At 48.5% G+C, this 20,915-nt stretch overlaps 1 protein-coding gene across 1 annotated transcript in view; it reads left to right on the top strand.

The window, feature by feature from the left end:
- Positions 1 to 20,915, top strand: part of desmb (desmin b) — a 41,195-nt gene that overhangs the window by 16,837 nt on the left and 3,443 nt on the right. Inside the window, exons 2-6 of the mRNA XM_072469089.1 lie at positions 3,420 to 3,480; positions 4,943 to 5,038; positions 10,508 to 10,669; positions 12,770 to 12,895; positions 20,341 to 20,561. Of these exons, the coding sequence (XP_072325190.1) occupies positions 3,420 to 3,480; positions 4,943 to 5,038; positions 10,508 to 10,669; positions 12,770 to 12,895; positions 20,341 to 20,561 (666 nt within the window). The remainder of the gene's footprint in view (positions 1 to 3,419; positions 3,481 to 4,942; positions 5,039 to 10,507; positions 10,670 to 12,769; positions 12,896 to 20,340; positions 20,562 to 20,915) is intronic.

Below are 20,915 nucleotides of genomic sequence, written 5' to 3'. Positions count from 1 at the left end.
CTTGTCGATGGTGGACAGGCCATGGGGGGGAAGAACCTGTCGTATGAGGAACGGTTGAGGACTCTGGGTCTGTACTCGTTGAAGTTTAGAAGGATGAGGGGAGGATCTTATTGAAACTTACAGGATATTGCGAGGCCTGGATAGAGTGGACGTGGAGAGGATATTTCCACTTGTGGGAAAAACTAGAACCAGAGGACAGCATCTCAGACTGAAGGGACGATCCTTTAAAACAGAGATAAGGAGGAATTATTTCAGCCAGAGGGGGGGGGTGAATCTGTGGAACTCTTTGCCGCAGAAGACTGTGGAGGCCAAATCACTGAGTGTCTTTAAGACAGAGATAGATAGGTTCTTGATTAATAAGGGGATCAGGGGTTATGTGGAGAAGGCAGGAGAATGGGAATGAGAAAATATCAGCCATGATTGAATGTCGGAGCAGACTTGATGGGCCGAGTGGCCTAATTCTGCTCCTATGTCTGATGGGCTTATGGGTCAGAAGATGAGTTACTCACCGTAGGATTCCTAGTCTTTGACCTGCCCTGGTGACCACAGTATTAATGTGGCTAGTCCAGTTCAGTTTCTGATCAATGGTAACCCCCAGGATGTTGATTGGCTAATCCAAACACAAGCAGGGGAATTCTTCAGTCTACTGAAAGAGAACAGGTTATCTTGCCAATTATTGCTGTTTGTGGGATCTTGCTGCGTGCAAATTGGCTGCTGTGTTTTGTACATTTAAATAGTGACTATACTTTAATAATTCATTGATGGTAGCATGTTGTGAAAAGTGCTGCAGAAATGCAAGTAATCGAAGAACTCAATTGTAATGGCCTCCCTATTGGCCGATGCTTGGGGTGGGGGCCGGGCTCCTCATTGCCATGACAACACTGATTGTCCACCATTGCCCTATGGCAAGCCCCTACCTATTTTTCACATGGACCGGGTCCGGAGGTCAGCACGATGTGTGGGCCGCCATGACAACGGGATTGACCCATTTCGAAAAGGGGTGTGATTTCTCTTACCACCGAACCATCGGTGAAGAATTCCGATTTGGGGATCGGGTGGTGGGGGCTGGGTGGGTGGGGAGCGGGGCTGGGTGGGGGTGGGAGAAAGCTGAGACTGGGTCTCCTCTTTTTGGTGAGGAAACCCGCCAGATGTTCTGAGGAACCAGCTGTTGTCTATGTGACGAATGGAGCCTGGGCAGAGGTAGCCAGGTGACAGGAAGGGCAAGGGAATCAGGTACTGGTTCCTGGAGTGCGGCCTGTAAAATATTATCGACTCTTTGCACGGCTACATTATCCGCTTCCTTAGCAAGTGACATGATTGCATCAGCTTACATTTCTTTAAGGACACGTGAAATATGAGCTGGAGTATACGGCCACTCGAGGCTGCTCCACCGTTCAACAAGATCATGGCTGTTCTTCAACATCAACTTTCCCTTTGGCTTCAATCAGAATCCATTGTGATGCGGAGCGAGGCCAGCCGCGCGCGTTCAATTCCCATACCGGTCTGAGGGTATTCAGCCTTCTCAAGCTTGCCCCTCGTCTGAGGTGCGGTGACCCTCAGGTTAAATCACCACCAGTCAGCTCCCCCCCTCAAAGGGGAAAGCAGCCCCTGGTCACCCGGGACGGTGGTGACTTTACCTTTAAATGAGATAAATAGTAGTGTCAAATACCCGAGCAAAGAAGTTATGCTAAAGCTTTATTAAATCACTGGCTAGGCCCCAGCTGGAGGATTGTTTAGTTCTGGGCCACGCACTTTAGGAAGGATGTCAAGATCTTAGAGAGGGTGCGGAGGAGATTTACAACATGGTACCAGAGAGGAGAGCAAGGTGAAATTATTCTCCTTGAAGCAGAGAAGGTTTAGGGTTATGAGGGGCTTTGATAGTAGACAGGGAGGGTCTGTTTCTCGTGGTTGGAGAGTCAATAACCAGAGAGACACAGATAATTGGCAAAGGAACCTGGGGATGGAATCTCCGATTTTGAGGCTCTGTCCGGAGGAAGCGTTTAGTTCTACGATGAAAAGAATCGGCGCCACCCCAGCACCGATCCTCTGATCGGTGGTGGGGGGGGGGGGGGGGGGTCTAGCAGCCGCACCACGTAAAACACACGGCCTTCACGAAATAAACGGCCGGAGAATTGCCGCGGACCGTGACCTGCAGCGGTCACGCCGCACAACATGGTGCTGTCCGCGCGCGGACCCGACCTGCTCGATAGTGCCCCCTTGGTCCCCCCCCCCCCACCCCCCCACTCCCCCCCGCCACTCTCGAAACTCGAATTATGAAATCGGCTAGCGGAGAATCCCGCCCAAGATCTCTGTTGTGAAGAAGGCAGGAGAGTTCTTCCCCGTCTCCAGGTCGTTACTGACCCTGTGACCAGAATCAATGTACCCGCTCATTTACCTGTGCTGCCAATGAGACTTTTTGACGTATTTTTGTAGCAAACGCAGCAGTCAATTTTCACGCGCTAAAACTCCTACAAACAACAATTAAATAAATGTCCACCTGTTCTGTTTTAGTGGTGTTGACCGAGGGATATTGGTCAGTTCACCAGGGTGAACTCTCCTGCACTTCTTTCATTCAAATTGTGCCGCCGACTCTTTTACATCCGCCTGGGCGGGCAGACGGGGTCTCGGTTTATCGTCTCTCCCGATAGGAAGAGAGGAACAGGAGTACAGGCCATCAGGCCCCTGGGTGGCATCTTTGACAGTGCGGCGCTCCCTCAGTACTGTCAGCACCGTGATCAAAGTCTCTGGCGGGATCTGAACCATTTACATTCTGATTTAGAGATCAGAGTGTCCATGCACCCTCTGGGCCTCTCGGCCATAAACACGGAGCGTTGCACATATTGGGCCTGTCGCTAGAAAGACAAACGTGAGCCAGAATGTGAGACAGAAGCAGGAGATTTACTGTGCGGGCAGCTGAGCGCAAAAGTAAAAATAGGATCAGCTTCAAGGGCGTTTGGAAGAATCTGAAAGCAAATTCCAGTACAGCATTGCTCGAGGAAGTTACGACCACAAAAATAACTGGACGTGACTGATGTCGAGCAGAAGGAGGGCCGCATTTGGCAGAGGGTGAAACTGAGTAGGCCTGACACAAGGAGCAACGGGTCTAGTACTCGAGGTAGGCCAAGGCCTGTAGCAGGTTGACACCTATGACGGGGCGGCCTGGTACACATGGTGAGGCCAATGACAAGGCCTAGGGTGAGACCCATGACAATTAGGGGATAGGATGAGTCCTACAGGGCAAGTTGTAGGTTGAGGCCTAGGGCAAGATGAGAAGGAAGCAGAGCGGGGACATTTTAATGTGCTCAGCGGAGTGTGGGGTCTCAGACCTGAATGACAGTCACCCGAGCCATGTGGTGATCCAAAGGAAAATCTGAATGAAGCGGCGACTCAGAGTGAGATCACTGTGCTTTTACCCGCAGATTGCAAGATGAGATCCAGCTGAAGGAAGAGGCTGAGAATAATCTAGCTGCATTCCGGCACGTAAGTCCTGCATTCTGATTCTGTTTCCAGGATAGACATCGTTGGGAGGCATTGAATAAAATGTTTTTTTTTCATTCTCTTCCAATGCTTTAGATTATTGGTTAGAAATGGGGATGGTGAAGGAACATCCAATCAGATAAGGGAGAGTCTGTTCTCTTTTCCCATTGGCCGCGGTGGAGGGGACGGGGGAAGTGGTTAAGGGCTCACGGGATTGGGTGACCAATGGCAAGAGTGTGGGAGCAGGAACCGATGGAAGTGGGAGATCATGTGGTGAAACCTCCAGGAATGCATCCATCAGAGCGGGCATCAACAACACTACTCGGGCTGTGTAGACTGACGCAGGGGTTTGGAAGTGGGGGGGTGAGAGGGCCCAATGACAGGAGACCTGATGCTGTTCCTCCGCTAACTGTGGGTCAGTGCTACCCAGGTCTGAGAGCGACGTCAATGTTTCACACCCTGACTGCGCTGAGCGTGTCTTAACTCAGAAAGCCTCACCCTGAGATCCTGTTGCTAACGACATGGTTGGAGCTTCTTTAAAAATTCCATCTGCTGGCAGTGGGCGTCGCTGGCAAGGCCAACAGTTATTGCCCAACCCCAACTGGTCTGTGAGGAGGTGATGATGGGGGCGGCACAATAGCACAGTGGTTAGCACTGTTGCTTCACAGCTCCAGTGACCCGGGTTTGATTCCAGGCTTGGGTCACAATCTGTGCGGAGTCTGCACGTTCTCCCCGTGTCTGCGCGGGTGTCCTCCGGGTGCTCCGGATTCCTCCCACAAGTTCAAAGATGTGCAGGTTAGGTGGATTGGCTATGCTAAATTGGCCCTTAGTGTCCAAAAAAAAGGTTAGGTGGGGTTACGGGGATAGGTTGGAGGTACGGGCTTAAGTAGGTTGCTCTTTCCAAGGGCCGGTGCAGACCCGATGGGTCGAATGGCCTCCTTCTGCACTGTAAATTCTATGATTCTATGACACCTTCCTGAGCCGCTGCACCCCGTGTGGTGTTGGTACTGATGTTGGGAAGGGGGTTGACCCAGCGATGATGAAGGGATGGTGAACACATTTAGCAAAACCACTGCTGTGAGATCCTGGATCCTATCGCTGATGTCTCCAGGATGGTTTGTTTTTAATTCCTTCTTGGGTTGGGGATCCGGCTGACAATATTTATTGTCCTTCGGGAGGTGGGGAGGTGGGGCACCTTCTTCTGGGGGGAAAGGGACTGGAAGATGGGGATTTGTTGCCAATAGTTTAGTCTAGTGAGGATAAAGCAACGAAACATCCCTCCCAACAGTCTGCTTTTCCTCTTCGATTCACATCACGAAGAATCTCTATTTAAAGAACCCACCCACCCACCCCCGCCACCCGGCGTTATTTCGAGAACCCTGGCAGACAGCTGGCAGGAGGCATCATCTTACCAGCCGATGGGACAATCCGAGTTAACCCCAGCAGGTGTCCTTTCCATTTCTAGGATGTCGATGCGGCCACACTCGCCCGTCTTGACCTCGAGCGCAGGATCGAGGCTCTGCAGGAGGAGATTGCGTTCCTCAAAAAGGTGCACGAGGAGGTGAGTGGCGAGGGATTCAAAGCCCCTTAAATTCCTCCGATATCCTCCAGTCTCCAATGTCACAGGGGCGGGAGTCTTTCCAGGGTCTGGGCAAGAGGATGAGGCGTCCTGGGTGAAAGTTCAGACCCCACCTCGAATTAACTGTTGAAAACGAATATCGTGCATTAGTATGAGTAAAAATTCCGAATTTATAATTACAGATTTATTTTGCACGGAAAGGGAGAATATTTCGACACTGATTGCACTTTCCGCACTTTCCACCGGAAAAGCACATTTCGCAATGTGTAATAATAATTTATTGTCACAAGTAGGCTTACATTAACGCTGCAATGAAGTTACTGCGAAAATTCCCTAGTCGCCACATTCCGGCGCCTGTTCGGGTGCACAGAGGGAGAATTCAGAATGTCCAAATTATCTCATGTGACTGACATGATGTAAACTGCGCATTAATGCTCACCCTGTGTGTTCCTGTATCAGCGATTTCCTGCACAATTTACACACTCAATAATCATTACCAGAGAGGGGTCGAGACTAATTTACGTTCTTTGATATTATTTACTGGTTCCCAGTTTTGGAATAATCGTGTAGATGCACGAATAAACCGGATGAGGAATATGATACGAAATTTTGGGAAGAATCCAACATAAATGGAGGGAAATCTATCTGCGTGTCAGTTTACGTGGATGTATATCAGGAGATTCAGGCCTGTCTTTCCCGCTGCTGGAACCTGCCTGTTTCCCACTGTCATTTCAGGATGAACTCTCAGTTTTCTGCTGCGCCGCTCCCCCCCAATTCTGCCGATCTCGGCTGCCGGGCGAGTTTACCTCGGGGGGTTCCACCGGCGATGCGGCTTTTGAGGAAAGGTTGGAAAAATTGGGACTGTTCTCCTTGTGTTGACTGAGGTCAGGAGTGATGTCATCGAGGCCTCAAGGGGTGAAAGGTTTTGATAAACGATTGGCTTCAGCATCGAGATCAATAACTAAAGGTGATCGATTCCAAATCATTGGGTACAGATTGGGAAGGGAGATGAGGAGATATTTCTTTACTCTGAGAATCGTTTGGATCTGGAATGTTCGATCTGAAAACGTGACAGAAGTCGATTCTATCAATAATTTTACAAAATAAGTTGGATTGGAAGTTGACAATGGGGGACTGAAGGTTCACGAACAAAAGACGAGTTTGTGGAACTAAAAACATTTGATCCTTCAAAGACACGACAACCTGAATGGTTTCCTTTCAGTTATTCTAAATGTTGTCCTGTGTGACAGGCAGTTTGAGAAACATCCCATTTCAAACATTAAATGTCAGCAGCCCACATCCCCAGGACAGGGACAGCACGGGGTTAGATACAGAGTAAAGCTCCCTCTCCACTGTCCCCATCAAACACTCCCAGGACAGGTACAGCACGGGGTTAGATACAGAGTAAAGCTCCCTCTACACTGTTCCCATCAAACACTCCCAGGACAGGTACAGCACGGGGTTAGATACAGAGTAAAGCTCCTTCCACACTGTCCCCATCAAACACTCCCAGGACAGGTACAGCACGGGGTTAGATACAGAGTAAAGCTCCCTCTACACTGTCCCCATCAAACACTCCCAGGACAGGTACAGCACAGGGTTAGATACAGAGTAAAGCTCCCTCCACACTGTCCCCATCAAACACTCACAGGACAGGTACAGCACGGGGTTAGATACAGAGTAAAGCTCCCTCTACACTGTCCCCATCATACACTCCCAGGACAGGTACAGCACGGGGTTAGATACAGAGTAAAGCTCCCTCTACACTGTCCCCATCAAACACTCCCAGGACAGGTACAGCACAGGGTTAGATACAGAGTAAAGCTCCGTCTACACTGTCCCCATCAAACACTCCCAGGACAGGTACAGCACGGGGTTAGATACAGAGTAAAGCTCCCTCTACACTGCCCCATCAAACACTCCCAGGACAGGTACAGCACGGGGTTAGATACAGAGTAAAGCTCCCTCTACACTGTCCCCATCAAACACTCCCAGGACAGGTACAGCACGGGGTTAGATACAGAGTAAAGCTCCCTCTACACTGCCCCATCAAACACTCCCAGGACAGGTACAGCACGGGGTTAGATACAGAGTAAAGCTCCCTCTACACTGTCCCCATCAAACACTCCCAGGACAGGTACAGCACGGGGTTAGATACAGAGTAAAGCTCCCTCCACACTGTCCCCATCAAACACCCCCACGACAGGTACAGCACGGGGTTAGATACAGAGTAAAGCTCCCTCTACACTGTCCCCATCAAACACTCCCAGGACAGGTGCAGCACGGGGTTAGATACAGAGTAAAGCTCCCTCTACACTGTCCCCATCAAACACTCCCAGGACAGGTACAGCACGGGGTTAGATACAGAGTAAAGCTCCCTCTACACTGTCCTCATCAAACACTCCCAGGACAGGTACAGCACGGGGTTAGATACAGAGTAAAGCTCCCTCTACACTGTCCTCATCAAACACTCCCAGGACAGGTACAGCACGGGGTTAGACACAGAGTAAAGCTCCCTCGACACTGACCCCATCAAACACTCCCAGGACAGGTGCAGCACGGTGTTAGACACAGAGTAAAGCTCCCTCGACACTGACCCCATCAAACACTCCCAGGACAGGTACAGCACAGGATTAGATACAGAGTAAAGCTCCCTCAACACTGTCCCCATCAAACACTCCCAGGACAGGTACAACACAGGGTTAGATACAGAGTAAAGCTCCCTCTACACTGTCCCCATCAAACACTCCCAGGACAGGTACAGCACGGGGTTAGATACAGAGTAAAGCTCCCTCTACACTGTCCCCATCAAACACTCCCAGGACAGATACAGCACGGGGTTAGATACAGAGTAAAGCTCCCTCTACACTGTCCCCATCAAACACTCCCAGGACAGATACAGCACGGGGTTAGATACAGAGTAAAGCTCCCTCTACACTGTCCCCATCAAACACTCCCAGGACAGGTGCAGCACGGGGTTAGATACAGAGTAAAGCTCCCTCTACACTGTCCCCATCAAACACTCCCAGGACAGGTACAGCACGGGGTTAGATACAGAGTAAAGCTCCCTCTACACTGTCCCCATCAAACACTCCCAGGACAGGTGCAGCACGGGGTTAGATACAGAGTAAAGCTCCCTCTACACTGTCCCCATCAAACACTCCCACGACAGGTACAGCACGGGGTTAGATACAGAGTAAAGCTCCCTCTACACTGTCCCCATCAAACATTCCCAGGACAGGTACAGCACAGGGTTAGATACAGAGTAAAGCTCCCTCTACACTGTCCCCATCAAACACTCCCAGGACAGGTACAGCACAGGGTTAGATACAGAGTAAAGCTCCCTCTACACTGTCCCCATCAAACACTCCCAGGACAGGTACAGCACAGGGTTAGATACAGAGTATAGCTCCCTCAACACTGTCCCCATCAAACACTCCCAGGACAGGTACAGCACAGGGTTAGATACAGAGTAAAGCTCCCTCTACACTGTCCCCATCAAACACTCCCAGGACAGGTACAGCACAGGGTTAGATACAGAGTAAAGCTCCCTCTAGACGGTCCCCATCAAACACTCCCAGGACAGGTACAGCACAGGGTTAGATACAGAGTAAAGCTCCCTCTACACTGTCCCCATCAAACACTCCCAGGTCAGGCACAGCACGGGGTTAGATACAGAGTAAAGCTCCCTCTACACTGTCCCCATCAAACACTCCCAGGACAGGTACAGCACGGGGTTATAAACAGAGTAAAGCTCCCTCTACACTGTCCCCATCAAACACTCCCAGGACTGGTACAGCACGGGGTTGGATACAGAGTAAAGCTCCCTCTACACTGTCCCCATCAAACACTCCCAGGACAGGTACAGCATGGGGTTAGATACAGAGTAAAGCTCCCTCTACACTGTCCCCATTAAACACTCCCAGGACAGGTACAGCACTGGGTTAGATACAGAGTAAAGCTCCCTCTACACTGTCCCCATCAAACACTCCCAGGACAGGTACAGCATGGGGTTCGGTACAGAGTAAAGCTCCCTCTCCACTGTCCCCATCAAACACTCCCAGGACAGGTACAGCACGGGGTTAGATACAGAGTAAAGCTCCCTCGACACTGACCCCATCAAACACTCCCAGGACAGGTACAGCACGGGGTTAGATACAGAGTAAAGCTCCCTCTACACTGTCCCCATCAAACACTCCCAGGACAGGTACAGCACGGGGTTAGATACAGAGTAAAGCCCCTTCGACAAATATACCCAAGGGAGGTAAAATGACTTGGATTTTCTCTTTAAGGTATTCCTGTTGTACCTTCTTGAGGGAGGTTAAGTGATAAACAATCTGTAGGTGTGTTATAATCCACACAGCAGAGGTCTTCTTCTCTGGTGATATGCATCACTGTAAAGATATAAGGGGCTAATGTAAATACATGTAGGCTAGCTAGACACTAGAGGGAGCACCAGAGACATCACACACACACACACACACACTCAACCAATAGATCAGTTAGATAGGACACGACCAATGGACATTCACGATACACACAGAGGTGACACGACCACAGGAGGGCATTACACCAACCCATATATAAAGGACACAACACACATGATCTGCCTCTTTCCAGTGGAGACAGTCAGTGAGTACAGACACAGGGTTGATTCAATATCACTCCCACCACGTGGATTATAGCAGACTGGTTAGTCAGTCTGGGTATCTATAGAAGGATTAGCAGTTGTGGCGAACCTGAATAGGAGAAGTGTAAATAGTTAATAAACGTGTGAAGTTATCTCCACATCTGAGCCTTCCTTTGTCAAGTGCACTACAAGGAAGCCACTTATGCTATGCCTAGAGCATAACAAGACATCTTCCTCTTACGAAATTCTGACCAATACGACAGCTTTGAGCAATTTACAAACGTTTACCATTTCACCATTCCAATTCTCTTCCCGTACCGAGTGATGCACTAGGGCAGACATTCATCCATCTCCATCGCTCCTAATTCCTGGAACAGGTCCCTCGTCTGTCGCTGGGGGATTATAGCCTGAGGGGCGCCACTCCACATCAAACATGGCTGAGCAGGAGTCTCTCCCACCCTTACCGCCAGCTATTGGTGTGTTGGAAGGATTTGCCTGTTGACATTCAGTGTGTTTGACCGCGTTGTGGACCCACCTTCCTTGGCCATCGAATCCTGGAGTGGGACTCGAGCCCTGTCTCCTGGCTCAGAGACAGGAACGCCACCCACTGCCCCACAAGAACTCTTTCACTGTCGCAACATAAAATGTTTACGTGTACCTGGGAATCATTTGCAGCCTTGTTAATGGGAAGGTGACTGAATCACTCCTCCCCTTGTAAAGTTGCACTTGAACCGAGCAACGCAACGGGAGATGTGCAAATGGTTTTCTTCTGGTTTTCTAACTGTCTCTTTCCTTCCCGACCCCTCTTTGCTGGTGTGAAGGAACTGCGTGAATTGCAAGCTCAGCTCCAGGAACAACATGTCCAGGTTGAAATGGACATATCCAAACCCGACCTCACGGCTGCCCTGCGCGACATCCGTGCGCAGTACGAGTGCATCTCAGCCAAGAACGTCCAGGAGGCTGAGGAATGGTACAAGTCAAAGGTGCGTGTTCGGCCTTTCTGTCCGTTACATGGTTTCAGTGCTGGTGTTTGGGGGCTGTTGGGAGCCGTGTGAGGGATGGGGATGTGGGCTTAACAACTAATCACACAGAATGGGGAACTAATGCAAATGGCATCGTGCCCACTCGCCATAGGGGAGGTAATGGGATTGATAAAAATAATAATCTGTATTATTGTCACAAGTAGGCTTACATTTACATTGCAATGAAGTTACTGTGAAAAGCCCCTAGTCACCATATTCCACCGCCTGCTCGGGTGCACAGGAAGAGAATTCAGAATGTCCAATTCACCTAACAGCCCATCTTTCGGGACTTGTGGGAGGAAACCGGAACACCCGGAGGAAACCCACGCAGACAGGGGGAGAACGTGCAGACTCAGCACAGACAGTGACCCAAGCCGGGAATCGAACCTGGGACCCTGGCGCTGTGGAGCAACAGTGCTAACCACTGTGCTACCGTGCCACCCAGGATACCGGTGATCTCCTGTTTAACACATCACTTGGTAAAGAACCCTCATCTGAGGGATCAGGATTCATGATGCTGCATTTCACAGGAAACATGACACCCCAATGGTGGCCATGTTTTCTCTCAGGGTCACATGACAAATCACCTTCACTTCCAATCCCATCCAGGCTACTGTACAGCAGCTTTTGGGGGTTACGCTGCTGGACTGATAATCCATGAGAACGTGAGTTAAAATATCACCTTGGGCAGTTTGAGAATGATGGTTCAGTGAAATATCACTTTTTCGGAGTGTTACTCGCTAACTGCCAACCAATCAGAAACCTTTTCTCCTGTAGTATAAATTGTTGTGATTGTTTGAAATTTGGTATTCTTGTGTTTGTCCTGATGAGTTCAAGATGAAAAACTTCCGCAACATAAATCCCTTTTCAGCGATTTGCAAAGTTTGGACTACCAAGTGACAATTCAGTAAAAGTAACCCCATGTTAGATTGTTGTCAAAACCGCATCGGGTTTATAGATGTTTACAGGTGTTTACAGCAACGCGGTTTAACTGCCCCAATGACCCTCAAACTGCAACCCACCACCATCTTGCCAAGAGCAACAAAGGGATGGTCATTAAATAGCACCTTGGCCAAAAACCTCAAATCCCAACAATTAATTCATCCATTCTCCACTGCATGTGGATTGTGGTGAAACAGTGGCGACTGTTTCACTTTTTATTATTCCATGGCATGTGGGTGTCGCTGGGCTGGGCTGGCATTTGTTGCCCATCCCGAATTGCCCCTTGAACTGAGTGTCTCGCTCGGCCATTTCAGAGGGGGGCAGTTAAGAGTCAATCACATTGCTGTGGGTCGTGGAGTCACATGTCGGCCAGACCGGGTAAGGGCGGCAGATTTCCTTCCCTAAAGGACATTAGTGAACCAGATGGGTTTTTACGACAATCGACAATGGTTTCATGGCCATCATGGCTTTTGGTTACAAAATCTTATTGACTTCAAAGTTCACCATCTGCCCTGGTGGGATTCGAACCAAGGACCCCAGAGCATTGCCCTGGGTCCATGGATTGCTAGCCCAATGATAATACCGCTACACCACCACCTCCCATAAACATAAACGGATGTGATATAGTCGGGATTATGGAGACATGGCTGCAGGGTGACCAGGGATGAGAATTAAATATCAAGGGGTATTCAGTATTTAGAAAGGACAGAAAAGAAGGAAAAGGCATTGGGGTTACATTTCTGTCACACCACTGACTCCCTCCATGACCACATGCAGGATCACATGACAAGTGAGCACATAGGTTAAGAAATAGGAGCAGTAATAGGCCATTTTGCCCTTCGAGGCAGCTCCGCTATTCAACGTTATCATGGCTGACCTTCTACTTCAACATCATTTTCCCCACAATATCCCATATCCTTTGATGTTTTTAATTTGTAGAAATCTATCGCTCTCAGTCTTGAACATACTCAACGGCTGAACCCACGGCCTTCTGGGGCAGAGACAGAGTCCTCCCTTACAATTGAAATAAACATTGGTGTCCAGTGTGATTACTTAAAGAGCGGAACTCGAGGCCATGGAACGACCCATGAACAAAGTGTTTTTTTGCTTCCTTTCCAGGTCTCCGACTTGAATCAGAGTGCAGTCAAAAACAACGATGCCTTGCGACAGGCCAAACAGGAAGTGATGGAATACCGCCACCAGGTTCAGAGCTACACCTGCGAGATCGATGCCCTCAAAGGATCAGTGAGTGTTTGATGACATTCATTCTCCATCTGTAATGGCAAAGGAAACAAAGAGCCTGCATTTCTATAGCACCTTTTACAACCACAGGATGTCGCGAACTGCACAAAGATGTGCAGCTTACGAAATGGCTACTGTTCGGAGAGCACACACATTTATACTCTGCCTACTGGGTGGAGCCAGCAGGCAGGGATCTACCCCCGTACCTGTAGTACAGGGGCCTTACCGTAATACCCATATTTACAATATAATACAACAGTGGTGACTACCACAGCAATATCGGAAGCACGGCTGCCAAATAGAACATAGAACATAGAACATAGAACGATACAGCGCAGTACAGGCCCTTCGGCCCACGATGTTGCACCGAAACAAAAGCCATCTAACCTACACTATGCCATTATCAACCATATGTTTATCCAATAAACTTTTAAATGCCCTCAATGTTGGCGAGTTCACTACTGTTGCAGGTAGGGCATTCCACGGCCTCACTACTCTTTGCGTAAAGAACCTACCTCTGAGCTCTGTCCTATATCTATTACCCCTCAGTTTAAAGCTATGTCCCCTCGTGCCAGCCATTTCCATCCGCTGGAGAAGGCTCTCACTGTCCACCCTATCTAACCCCCTGATCATTTTGTATGCCTCTATTAAGTCTCCTCTTAACCTTCTTCTCTCCAACGAAAACAACCTCAAGTCCATCAGCCTTTCCTCATAAGATTTTCCCTCCATACCAGGCAACATCCTGGTAAATCTCCTCTGCACCCGCTCCAAAGCCTCCACGTCCTTCCTATAATGCGGTGACCAGAACTGTACGCAATACTCCAAATGCGGCCGTACCAGAGTTTTGTACAGCTGCAACATGACCTCCTGACTCCGGAACTCAATCCCTCTACCAATAAAGGCCAACACTCCGTAGGCCTTCTTCACAACCCTATCAACCTGGGTGGCAACTTTCAGGGATCTATGTACATGTACACCTAGATCCCTCTGTTCATCCACACTTCCAAGAACTTTACCATTAGCCAAATATTACGCATTCCTGTTAATCCTTCCAAAGTGAATCACCTCACACTTCTCTACATTAAACTCCATTTGCCACCTCTCAGCCCAGCTCTGCAGCTTATCTATATCCCTCTGTAACCTGCTACATCCTTCCACACTGTCGACAACACCACCGACTTTAGTGTCGTCTGCAAATTTACTCATCCACCCTACTGCGCCCTCCTCTAGGTCATTGATAAAAATGACAAACAGCAACGGCCCCAGAACAGATCCTTGTGGTACGCCACTTGTAACTGAATTCCATTCTGAACATTCTGAACATTCTGAATATAAGCACAGCAAGCTCCCACACGCAGTGATACGATAATGACCTGGCAATCGGTTTTATTTAAGTTGATTGAAGGATAATTATTAGCTGGGTCACCAAAGAGAGTTTATCTGTACCTCTTCAGAATTGCGGCTTGGGATCTTCCGCATCTCCTGAAGCAGGCAGATGGGGCCTTGGTTTAATGTCACATCCAAAATCCAGCACTCCCTCAGTACCGCACCGGGTGTCAGTCTGGATTACGTGTTTAAATATGTCACCACCTTCTGACTGGGAGGAAAGAGTGCTCAGTGTAGCTGACACCCATAAGTTAATGACCCCAGTCAATATCGACCAACAGTAATCAAATGCAGATGGAATATGTGTAAAGGTCGCTGTCGTATGAGGAACTCTGGGTCTGTACTCATTGGAGTTTAGAAGGATGAGGAGGGATCTCATTGAAACTTACAGGATACTGCGAGGCCTGGATAGAGCGGACGTGGAGGAGATGTTTCCACTTGTAGGAAAAACTAGAACCAGAGGACACCATCTCAGACTAAAGGGACAATCCTTTAAAACAGAGATAAGGAGGAATTTCTTCAGCCAGAGGGTGGTGAATCTGTGGAACTCTTTGCCGCAGAAGGCTGCAGAGGCCAAATCACTGAGTGTCTTTAAGACAGAGATAGATAGGTTCTTGATTATTAAGGGGATCAGGGGTTATGGGGAGAAGGCAGGAGAATGGGGATGAGAAAATATCAGCCATGATTGAATGTCGGAGCAGACTCGATGGGCCGAGTGGCCTAATTCTGCTCCTATGTCTTATGGTCTTATGGTCTGCTCTCTCTATTTGCACAACGAATACTGAGGCACTGTGGAAGGTGCAAAAATGATTCACAAGGATGACACCAGAATCGGCGTATTGTCCCCACCAGGAAAGATTGAATAGACTGGTAATCTTTCCTCTGGAAAAGACAAGACGGAGAGATAGAGACCTAGTAATAATAATCACTTATTGTCACAAGTAGGCTTCAATGAAGTTACTGTGAAAAGCCCCTAGTCGCCACATTCCGGCACCTGTTCGGGGAGGCCGGTGCGGGAATTGAACCCGTGCTGCTGGCATTGTTCTGCATTACAAACCAGCTATTTAGCCCAGTATGCTAAACCAGACCGTTAAAATTATCAATGGGTTTGCTAGGGTGGATGGAGGGACGATGTTTCCACACACAGGACAGGCACACACAATCTCACAGTGATTGCCTCCGCCCTTAATGGTCACCATGCCCGAGGTCAGTTTTTTAGTTCACATCATGCTGGCCCACTCCAAAGACTTGCATTGATACAGGCAATAAAAGGGACAATAGCAGCGTGGATACCAAATTGGGTGAGTCTGTAAACTGTGCGGAGGATAGTGTGGAACTTCAAAAGGACGTAGACAAGTTAGTGGAATGGGCAGTTGGTGGCAGATTAAGATCAATGTGGAGAAGTATGAGGTGATGCATTTGGTAGGAGGAACATGGAGAAATAAGAGCAGAGGACTTGGACATATCATTGAAGTTAGCAGGAGGGTGGAGAGCAGCTAATAACGCATACATTATCCTGGGCTTTATTACTAGGGGCATAGAGTACAAGAACAAGGAGGTTACATTGAACTTGTGCAAGATATTAGTCAGACTTCAGCTGAAGTACTGTGTACAGTTCTGGGCAGCATTGGTTAGCATTGTGGATAGCACAATTGCTTCACAGCTCCAGGGGCAGCACGGTATCATTGTGGATAGCACAATTGCTTCACAGCTCCAGGGTCCCAGGTTTGATTCCGGCTTGGGTCACTGTCTGTGCGGAGTCTGCACGTTCTCCCCGTGTGTGCGTGGGTTTCCTCCGGGTGCTCCGGTTTCCTCCCACAGTCCAAAGATGTGCAGGTTAGGTCGATTGGCCATGCTAAATTGCCCTTAGTGTCCAAAATTGCCCTTAGTGTTGGGTGGAGTTACTGGGTTATGGGGATAGGGTGGAGGTGTTGACCTTGGGTAGGGTGCTCTTTCCAAGGGCCGGTGCAGACTCGATGGGCTGAATGGCCTCCTTCTGCATGGAAATTCTATGAACGATGTTCAAAATCATAGAATCACAACAATGCAGAAGGAGGTCTTTCAACCCATTGAGTCTGCACCAACCCTTAAAGTTTTGGACCCGAAGGGCCAATTTAGCATGGCCAGTCCACCTAGCCACATCTTTCGACTGTGGGAGGAAACCGTAGCACCCGGAGGAAACATTCACTGGAAGGGGCTCATGAGGGGACTGGACTGAGCAGATAAGGAGAAACTGTTCCCACTCTCAAAAGGATTATGAACAAAAGGGCACAGATTCACAATGATTTGCAAAAGAAGCAGATAAAGCACTTGAGGAATACAGGGCAAGTAGAAAAGAGCTCAAGCAGGGAGTTAGGAGGCTAAAAGGGGTCATGAAATGTCCTTGGCAGACAGGATTAAGGATAATCCCAAGGCATTTTATACATATATTAGAAACCAGAGAGTAGTTAGAGAAAGAGTTGGCCCACTCCAGGACAAAGGAGGGAAATTATGCGTAGAACCAGAGGAAGTAGGTGAGATCCTTAATGAGTATTTTGTATCGGTATTCACAAAGGAGAGGGGCATGTTGATTGGTGGTGTCTCAGAGGGATGTGTAAACACTTTAGAACCAGGTCGTTATTATGAGGGAGGGAGTGTTGGTTGGGTTAAAAAGCATTAAAGTAGTCAAATCCCCAGGGCCAGATGGCATCTATCCCAGATTACTGAGGGAGACAAGAGATGAAATCGCTGGGCCTCTAACAGATAGCCTTGTGTCCTATTTGGCCACAGGTGAGATCCCAGAGGATTGGAGGATAGCCACTGTTGTCCCATTATTTAAGAAGGGTTGCTGGAAGGGCAGCAGGGTGGCACAGTGGGTTAGCCCTGCTGCCTCACGGCGCCGAAGTTCCAGGTTCGATCAAGCTCTGGGTCACTGTCTGTGTGGAGTTTGCACATTCTCCCTGTGTTTGCGTGGGTTTCGCCCCCACAGTCCAAAGATGTGCAGGGTAGGTGGATTGGCCACGCTAAATTGCCCCTTAATTGGATCCTCTAAATTTTAAAAATAAGACGCATTGCAAGGATAATCCAGGTAATTATAGACCAGTGAGCTTGACGTCAGTGATAGTGAAATTGTTGGAAAAGATTCTCGGAGATAGGGTCTATGCACATTTGCAAGTGAATATCTTATTAGCGACAGACAGCATGGGTTTGTTTGAGGGAGGTCATGTCTCACTAATTTGAATTTTTTGAGGAGGTGACAAAAATGATTGACGGGGAAAGGGTTGTCTATGTGGACTTTAGTAAAGCATTTGATGAGGTCCGTCATGGCAGGCTGGTGCAAAAGATTAGATCACATGGGGTCAGGTGTGAATGAGCTGGATGGGTCCAGAATTGGCTTGGCCATAGAAGACAGAGGGTAACAGTGGAAGGGTGTTTTTCCGAATGGAGGTCTGTAACCAATGGTGTTCCACAGGGATCGGTACTGGGACCTCTGCTGTTTGTAATATACATAAATAACTTGGAAGAAAACGTAGTGGGTCTGATTAGCAAGTTTGCGGATGATACTAAGTTTGCAGGAGTTGCGGATAGTGATGAAGATTGTCCGAGAATACAACAGGATATAGATAGGCTGCAAAATTAGGCAGAGAAATGGCAGATGGAATTTAACCCGGACAAATGCGAGCTGATGCATTTTGGTCGATCCAATTCAGGTGGGAGCTATGAAATAAATGGCAGAACCATCAGGAGCATAGAGACACACCGAGATCTGGGCGTGCAGGTCTACAGATCCTTAAAAGTGGCAGCACAGGTGGAAATGATGGTAAGGAAAGCATTACGGCATGCTTGCCTTCATAGGACGGGTTATTGAGTATAAAAGCTGGCAAATTGTGTTACAATTATATAGAACGTTGGTTAGGCCACATTTGGAATACTGTGTCCAATTCTGGTCACTGCACTACCAGAAGGACGTGGAGGCTTTGGAGAGAGTGCAGAAAAGGTTTACCAGGATGTTGTCTGGTATGGAGGGTATTAGCTATGAGGAGAGATTGAATAAACTGGGATTGTTCTCCCGAGAGAGGCGGAGGCTGAGGGGCGACCAGATAGAAGTTTATAAAATTATTTGGGGTATAGATAGTTGGAGGCTTTTTCCCAGGGCGGAAATGACAATTCCAAGGGGGCACACGTTCAAGATGAGGGGGAAACGATTCAGTGGAGATGTGCGGGGGAAGTTTTTTACACAGAGGGTGGTGGTGGCCTGGAATGCACGGCCAAGTGAGGTGGTTGAGGCAGATACGTTAGCGACCTTTAAGACTTATCTGGATAGGGACATGAATAGACGGGGTACAGAAGGATACAGGTGGTTGGTCTGGATAGGACACGTGATCGGCGCAGGCTTGGAGGGCCGAAGGGCCTGTTCCTGTGCTGTATTGTTCTTTGTTTTTTTTTCTTGTGGGAAGGACCAGAACTAGGGGGCCTTCAACATAAAACATTTACTGATAAATCCACGAAGGAATTCAGGAGAAACATCTTCATCCAGAGACTGTGAGAATGTGGAGCTCACTGCCCCAGGGAGAGGTTGGAGGGTAGTTGGGGGATTTGTTGGAAATGTCACTGGATTAGCAATCCAGAGACCCAGGCTATTGCTCTGGTGTCACGCCAACTGGTGGAATTTAAATTCAATTAATAAAACCTGGAATATAAAGCTAGTCTCAGTAAAGGTGACCAGGAAACTATCGGTCGGTTGCCGTGAAAACGGTTTGCGAATGTCCTTTTGGGAACGGAATCTGCCATCCTTACCCGGCCTGGCCTACATGTGACTCCAGACCCACAGCAATGTGGTTGCACTCTGAGATGGTGAGACACTGAGTTCAAGGGCAATTAGGGATGGGTAACAAAATGCTGGCCCAGCTGGCAACAGCCACATCCCATGAAAAAAATAGGGGGAAAAAGATGCATATCAAGAGCAGGTGGATAAACATGACGTGTAAAAGAATGTGAGGATTTGTTGATAGGGTGAGATGATGGAAAGCAGGAGGAAGCTCGTGAGGGAGCGTAAACATGAGCACAAACCAATTGGGCTGAATGGCCTATTTCTGTGCTCCAAATACTATGATTTAAGTCTGAACGGAATGGGACATCTATAGAAAGCCAAGTGGCGAATGATAGAACTGGAGCCAATCCTTACATATTTGCTAAGGTTTTATTTACAGAGACACACACTACGAACAAGCACCTCCAAACCCAATCGCATTTTCAGTCTGCTCCCTAATGTAGGAGGACAAGGCAATCCCCAGTTAATGTCCACTACCTTAATGTTAACTCCAATTAATATACGATCAGCACATGTCCAGCTAGATTTACTGAAGTTTTCAAATATTTGTGTACACCTTGTTAGAAGTGTGAGATGTTAATGGTTCATCGAAGACAATGTGGCATCTGGAATATCAGTCAACATTGGGCCCAACTGTCTATCCCTTTTCCCAGTGGGATTAAAGGATTAAGGAAGAAACAAAGTAGAGACTGAGAAGAAGAGTGGATTGGAGGTAGAGAAAGAGAAATAAAGAGAGAGAAAGATACATCGTATTAGGGGGGGGAGCAAAAGAGAGACAGAGAGAAAAATTAAGCAATGACTCCTAAAACGATTCACAACCTGAAGGAATGATATCACACTTAAAGATGTTCACTTTCTGGGCTGGAGCGATTTATGAGCAGGTAATAATGATCACATCATTCCAAAGGCACTTACGCTGCAAATTGTTAGGCTTAACCTTCCACGCAGATTTTATTGCGTGATTGATGCACAAATGAGGCAACTTCGAAAAATCACAGGGAGGTTGACCACCCGATGTTGTTACAATGAGGTTAATGGTGAAGCAGCACAAATTATCCAGCAATTTGTGGTGGTTTGTAACTCGTGGCACAGTGTCCACCCAGTGCATGTTCAATAAAGCTGTGCATTGTTCAAACCCAGTTGGTTATTCTGCACAGCTTGGGCTAAGTTAGATTCAATGTGAATTTCTCTCTGAGGCAGTACTCAGCCTCCGTCACCGCTGTGCTTTTAAATTGCGCCTCTCTTCGGGCAGAATGAGTCGCTGATGCGGCAGATGCGGGAGATGGAGGAGAGGTTCGCGGGCGAGGCGGCGGGTTACACGGACTCAATCGCACGGCTGGAGGAAGAGATCCGCCATTTGAAGGATGAGATGGCGCGGCACCTGCGCGAGTACCAGGATCTGCTCAACGTGAAGATGGCGCTGGATGTGGAGATCGCCACCTACAGGAAACTGCTGGAAGGGGAAGAGAGCAGGTGCGTCACGTATCGCATTGCCCGTGCAGCTGTACCCTTTACTGGGGTGGGGAGGCGTGTAAGCCATTTGTGTGATCGTTCACACCCTCACAACGGTGTCCGAAACCTTGCATGTTGATGTCATTTTGAAAATTCCCGTTTCTCCAACTCTGACAGTGCGGCACTCCCTCAGTACTGACCCTCTGACAGTGCAGGACTCCCTCAGTACTGACCCTCTGATATTGCAGCACTCCCTCAGTACTGACCCTCTGACAGTGCAGCACTCCCTCAGTACTGACCCTCTGACAGTGCAGCACTCCCTCAGTACTGACCCACTGACTGTGCAGCACTCCCTCAGTACTGACCCTCTGACAG

The sequence above is a fragment of the Scyliorhinus torazame genome, chromosome 2, assembly GCF_047496885.1.
Source record: "Scyliorhinus torazame isolate Kashiwa2021f chromosome 2, sScyTor2.1, whole genome shotgun sequence".
Classification (NCBI taxonomy): Eukaryota; Metazoa; Chordata; class Chondrichthyes; order Carcharhiniformes; family Scyliorhinidae; genus Scyliorhinus; species Scyliorhinus torazame.
Note: the sequence above shows the minus strand (reverse complement) of the source record. Positions and strands in the feature narration are given on the sequence as shown.